Genomic DNA, 6,951 nt, shown 5'->3' on the forward strand with positions numbered 1-6,951 from the left:
CATATAATTATAAGGCACAACAATTTTAAGAAAAAAAAAAAAATTTATATCAACATCCAAATAATGTTTAGGTTAGTCTTATATGTATCTCAATTAATTTACTTTTTTTTTTTTGGATTTCCAGAGTCTTTTTATACCACATACTTGACCAGTACTTAATAATGAAATATATATTCATTAAACATATATAATACCAGAAGGCAATGCATCATTTGTTTGAATTATTAACAAAGCTCTGCGCATCACACGCACAATCTTGAGGCAATTTAAGCTTAAGCATAAATTCTTGAGCAAAGCAGCAATTAGATCTCTGAAAGCACCGAAACTTTCAAATCAAAGCATTACAGTCAGCAATTAATTTGGTGCTGCTTACTCTTTAATTATAATTCAAACAAATGATGCATTGCCTTCTGGTATTATATATGTTTAATGAATATATATTTCATTATTAAGTACTGGTCAAGTATGGATATATATGCAAGCCTAATGTGTACTGTGATATCACTGAATCTCTTGTCTGCTTCTCGAGAATGCGAAATCCAACTTGAATACAAACAGCCTTTTTCTTTGTCTGAAACTGCCTGTCTCTCTCAGTAGTCAGTGCCTCAGAGTTGTAACTCGCATGGCCTAAAATAGGCATTCTATTGTTGAGATACTGATCCAACAATATGTGGTATAAAAAGACTCTGGAAATCCAAAAAGAATCAAATTGTTTGAATCATGCTTTCCACTTCCCATTATTTTGTCGTTTAATTCATGGGTTAGTCTTGACAGTAAACAAGCTAGCGTAGCATGCTGATGTACATGCACTTGGAAAAGTAATACTGTGATTTGGATTGGAAAACTGATTCTGTACGCAAATAGTTATGGAATAATTAAGGCCATAGATAAACATTGAAGATGATGCATATTATATTAATATTATCTTTACAGGCGTTCCCCTGTGGATTGACTTGACTGTAATGCTTTGATTTGAAAGTTTCGGTGCTTTCAGAGATCTAATTGCTGCTTTGCTCAAGAATTTATGCTTAAGCTTAAATTGCCTCAAGATTGTGCGTGTGGTGCGCAGAGCTTTGTTAATAATTACTTAATTTTGCTGGTGTGACCCTGACTTCTAGTTCCTTTATCTTTTCTTTTCTTGTCTCTCTGTCTCCCTCTTATTATGGGAACATAATCTCCCCTTTTCTTGATAGGAATCTAAATAATGGAAAACGGAAAAGCATTATATATGAAAGGGGAAATGATTCTTTTGGTCCAAAATAATAATAATCTTTGGCTTTATCAGGACCAATTTGAACCAGTACTACTTACATTTCTCAGGTTGAGAAATCAACAAATCGATGGAACATGCCAGGCAAAACCAATCTTGAAGAAGCAATACCATTTTCTTCAGCAGGTTTTCCTATTTTATTATTATTGTTCATTTTCAGGGAATTGAGATTGGAACTTGCTATTGCTTCTTTATAAGAATTAATTTTGCCGAAATGAATATAAGGTTATTTCATCTGAAGATTCTTCCAGTATAAAAATGTATTAGTTCTAAGAGAAAATAATAATAAAAATCATAATCTTGTTTTCTATAAAAAAGGTTTAAATGAATCAATTTTTATTACTGTTCTATCTACAATTAGACGATCTGTTTAAATTTCGAGCAGGAATGGGTTTGATTCAAGTTCGAGCATCATAAATAAAAATAAAAATTTTAATTTATAAATTTTGGATTGAGCTAGATTTATTAATAAACCTTAAGAAAATATATTTTCATATTTGTCTGAATAATAATGATACTCTTTCGAATTCGAGACTAGACAGATCTAAAATGAATAATACATATTTAAAACTGAAAATTTCTGAAGAAATTTAAATAGGCTAAACATATACTAAGTCCCATTAACAGTTATAGCGGCTCCATAAAAATGGCAACGACAGATAATTCTCCGGGCATAAAAAGTGGTGGAGAGACTCAATCCCGTTCCACAGAATGGAGCATTCTGATTGATTTGGGAGAGAATACCGTTGACCATTAGATGAAATGGAAAAAATAAATCATGCGAGTCAACGAAAGTATGAGAGTTTCAGATGCGAGTATGCAAGTACGCGTAGAAACGAATGCACAATAATTATTTGCCATAATAGCAACACATTTGCAGGATAGATGGACAGATATTGTCTTCATCTATGTTCTAACACTATATATTAATGTTAAATCTTTTATTTTAAAAATTATTACCTAATAAAATAAAACTATAATAAATTTTTTATTCTTACAATATAAAATAAAAAGTTAATTTGACTTTTATTTTATATCTCGACTACTATAAATACATTACAAGTTCTTTGGTACTTTATTAATTAATATATTTGATTCTATTTTTACTATTGGTTGAAATTAAAAGGGAATACAAAAAAATTAAACTCCATTAGTGTTTGTGGAAATTAAAAGTAAATTATAAAAAGTTTTTTGAATTTATTTTATTTTTTATATTTAACTTTTTTAAAATATTATTTATTATAGAAATTATACTATTTAAAGTAAAGAATGCTGTTAAATATATTCTGAGAGGTAAATAATAATAATAATAATGATGATGAAGAAGAGGAAGAAGAAGGAGAAGAAGAAAAGAAGAAGCAAAGCCCTGAAAATTCCACCGTTAGATGAAAAGAAGCAACCCAAGGAGGTCATTTTCAGTAAATTAATGGTGAGATTTACTGAGTTGGGGCTTGAAAAGGAAAGATGGTAAAATTTATGATATCTTCAGCATGCAGGTAGCTTGATATTCTTGATGCCATGCCAATGCAAAGTAAATCCCGAACACAATGAGGGTGCAGTGCAGCTCACTTTCTTTTCTTGTTATTCCTTCAGAAGTGGTTCTGTAATGTTATCCCATCTCTTTAGACGATTCTGTGCTTTCTCAACCTGAACAAAGTTTTTAAACACAATAATCAGAAAAGTTCCCAATATTTTAAGTTTCGTTTAACAAAATCATTATGCTTTTAGAAAGGTGCATACATTTGTCTACCATCAACATACCCAAAAGTATCATAATCTTTTCTTATCGATCAATTTTGATTTTATATCTAATCAATAACTTCTCTATCATGTCAATTGTAATGTAATATACTTATAATTAATTGCACCATCATCTACTAATTTAGTACTAAGCAGTTTCTTGTGTTAGTTCTAATCACTGCCAGAGCCATGGGCCTGGGAGAGAGAACCGAGGATTCGTCCAAGGCCAGAACCAGACTTAATTATTTGGAGGGAGAAAGTTGAATTATGTTATACAACAATTACGAAATCTTAATTAAAAATAGAGCAACTAAAGTAATATAATTTTGAGGAGGCTAATATTGATAGTTTTCACAAATTTTGGAGGCCATGACCCCTTCTCACCCATAAGCTAGTTCCTCATTTAGTTTTTTACTATAAAGATTATTTTAGTTACCTCTTTTTTCCAGTCGGTACGATATGTAAACCATAATAAAATTAGAGTCTGTAAAACAGTGCCTGCTAACATTCCGGACCAAATTCCCTGTATATATTAAATAAATGGATATTATTAAAATATATATAATTAGGAAATTAATGAAATTACGGTGATTAGTGTTGATAAGTTTAAATACCTTATCACCCAAGTCGAAAGTAAAACCAAGAACACAACCCAATGGTATACCAACAAAATAATAACATCCGACATTAACATATGCAACAAAAGCTTGCCATCCACATCCGACAGCAACCCCTTCAAAGCAAAAGAATTTTGAGTCACAATCAAAGAATACATGTGATTAAGAAGACTTGTAAGAGATAAGGATACCGCTCAGATATCTACAATTCAGAGACAAAAAGCCACAAATTGACTGTTAGTTATTGCCGATGGGTGCTGCTTACTCTTTAATTATAATTCAAACAAATGATGCATTGCCTTCTGGTATTATATATGTTTAATGAATATATATTTCATTATTAAGTACTGGTCAAGTATGGATATATATGCAAGCCTAATGTGTACTGTGATATCACTGAATCTCTTGTCTGCTTCTCGAGAATACGAAATCCAACTTGAATACAAACAGCCTTTTTCTTTGTCTGAAACTGCCTGTCTCTCTCAGTAGTCAGTGCCTCAGAGTTGTAACTGGCATGGCCTAAAATAGGCATTCTATTGTTGAGATACTGATCCAACAGTAACTAATTATTTCATGTTAGTGCATTTCTTTTTTCGTTGGCAAAATATTTTATTAGGAGAAAAGAATGGGGGTTGCAACTAATTAAATATTCATAAAATAACAACCAACGGCATTTGCATGAGCCAAATTACTTGACCTCTTTATAGTTTGTGATGGTGGCATGTCAAAAACTCTTTCATGAGGTTATGAAATTAAAGACAGAGTCACTTAGAAAGTAAAAAGTGAAGCAACATCTTACCAGATAAAACAGGTTGGATACCACTTAGTACGATGGATAGTGCAAGAAAAGGAGATAGTTCTGCCACAGCCTTAGCAACTGTTGTACCGCTAGTGAAGATATAGCTCAGGTAATTGCGAAGTACAAGCGCCACAATGCCCAATATCAAAGCTATAAGGAACGAGCTTAAGGTCACGACCACAACAGCAAATGCTGCTGATTTGGGATGTCCAGCTCCTAGCTCATTGCTTACCCGAACACTGTTACGACAGTTGGAAACCCATGTCTCATTAGCAAAGGTCACCCTAAATTCTTTTTGGAAGAAAGAAAATAATTGTTAAAAATGCAAACTAACTAACCTTGCAGCTGCATTAAAACCCACTGCTACCATGTACACCCATCCAACAATAGCCATGCTGCATTCAAGTGAAAAAATGATGAGTATTATACTTAGTGAATCATTAAAGTGAAAAAACGGGTGCAATTACTATAATCAAACATTGATATAATAAAAGCGAAAATGGCTAGAAATTGATTGGTTACATCTATTATGACTAACTTGTTAAGAAATGTGATGTTCCATGGTTTAGATAATATGCCAAAGTTGAATTCCACACATGATGTGCTTTTTCGATACAACAAGAAAAGGATGACAGTGTCCGAAATGAAAAGTATATATTCCTAATAGGCAAAAGTATACAACTAACTCTTTTTGGTCAAAACGCATATACAGACAAGATCGTAAATTTTAATGACTGGTAGGTCGATCAAAAAGCGGTTGTTATAGCACCAACCGTACAGCAAAATGTGTCAGCTAAACTTATAGTTAGCTTCTTAGATTCATTACAATCATACAAGGTTAATAAATGGAACTTAATTTTCTTACCAGATAGAGAGGGAGTCCAAGGCAATCTCAGCATTTTTCAACAGTCCAGCAATTAAGACTAGAATTTGATAGTACCAAATTTCGAGGCAAAGCATTACAGCAGATGCAGTAGACAATTTTAAGAAATCCCATAATCCTGAAAAGGCATTCCAAGTGAACCCAGTCCAAGTTCGCTTGCATCTTGGGCTACTAACAATGTAGACAAATTGGGCAGCAACTATAATCCACCATGAAAAGCTTAAAACAAGTGAGGCACCTAATAATCCCCAACCCAGTTTGTATATAGCAAGCCAACTTAATAAGACGTGCACTGCCAGCGTTCCAGCAGATATGTATGCACTTGGGAAAACTATGCTCTGAGCTTGTAAGAACTTCTGAATTGGAAAATTGACTGCGTAGGCAAATATTTGCGGAATAAGTCCGTAGACGAAAATTGCAGCTTCTGATGCAATTTCTTTTGATTCACCTAGTAAGAGCAAGATTTGTTTGGAGAAGGAGTATATGATCGTAAGTGGTATCCCAGTTGCCGCAAGAAGGATTGCCGATCTTTGAAGATACACTCCCAGCATCTCATACTTGTGTGCTCCATATGCTTGGCCACATAATGTTTCCACTGCACTACCCATTCCTAGCTGCAAGAAAAAAATTTCAAATTATTCCTTAAAGTTAACTGGGTTCCGGCTAGCTGTGTTGGAACTTGTAATTTAGTAACTCATCATATATATAGATCTAGTTTGATGTTTATCGAGATTACCATAAGGCCATATGCAAAAACTTGGATTCCTGTATTGCCAAGAGAGGCAGCAGCAAGCTGAAGATTGCCAAGATGGCCGCAGAAGATCTGGGTAGACATGGAAACAACATTATTGAGCAAGTAAACAAAAACTGCTGGCCCTGCCAACCGAAAGAGTATTTTTAGCTCTAGCAAGGCAGCTTTTTTGAGTCTTTGGAAGCATGACAAGTTTGTGTTGGATAATATTTCTTCAAGTTCAGAGCTCACTGGCGACACCGAAGATTGCTTGCGAAGCAACTCAGGTTGACGTTCCTCGTTCTCGAGGTTGTGTATTGAATTCTCATTATCCGCCATGCTCTCTCGCTTCTACGACTTCAAATAGAAGAGCTACTTAAATAAGATACATGTACACCAAATAAGTTTCCCCGAACTTGAATAATTTGTGAATTTTGTTATTTTTCTGTCCGCACTTGTACGAACTTTCCTTATTTTTACTGCATTCACTTTGTCATTATTGGTCGAAATAATTGACTACGTGTGAATCATCCGATGTATACACGTACTCCTGACAAAAAACATTCCATATATCTTTCACAACCAACTTTCATAATCAACTTGCTAGAGTCGATTTGGAGGGTGGTTCTTCTTGTTCCAGCTTTCTCCTCACGGAATTCGAAAATTCGGCTAAAATGTATAAATGGTACTGTAATTATAATTATTATATTTATTTAATATCTCAACTTAATAATTAAAAAAATAATAATTTAACCGGCTAACAATGAATTATATTATACTTTATAATTATTATATAATAATGTGATAGCCAGATTTTTTTACAAACTATCGCATCACTTTTTATTTGGACATAACTGATTATAGTTAGATATTAAACATATTTTCAGTTCATGTACTTTAAACTCATACCTT

The 6,951-nt window shown here is 33.2% G+C and overlaps 1 protein-coding gene across 1 annotated transcript; it reads right to left on the bottom strand.

The window, feature by feature from the left end:
* Positions 1 to 2,559: 2,559 nt before the first annotated feature.
* On the bottom strand, positions 2,560 to 6,701 carry LOC8284210 (protein DETOXIFICATION 40). Its single transcript, XM_002518447.4, has 7 exons — positions 6,046 to 6,701; positions 5,292 to 5,923; positions 4,765 to 4,821; positions 4,427 to 4,665; positions 3,625 to 3,743; positions 3,447 to 3,533; positions 2,560 to 2,917 (listed from the first exon to the last, which is right to left on the bottom strand). Exons 1-7 carry the CDS (start codon positions 6,376 to 6,378, stop codon positions 2,852 to 2,854), a joined length of 1,533 nt encoding a protein of 510 aa, XP_002518493.2. The 5' UTR covers positions 6,379 to 6,701; the 3' UTR covers positions 2,560 to 2,851.
* Positions 6,702 to 6,951: the final 250 nt, after the last annotated feature.

This window comes from Ricinus communis, chromosome 5, assembly GCF_019578655.1.
Source record: "Ricinus communis isolate WT05 ecotype wild-type chromosome 5, ASM1957865v1, whole genome shotgun sequence".
NCBI lineage: Eukaryota > Viridiplantae > Streptophyta > Magnoliopsida > Malpighiales > Euphorbiaceae > Ricinus > Ricinus communis.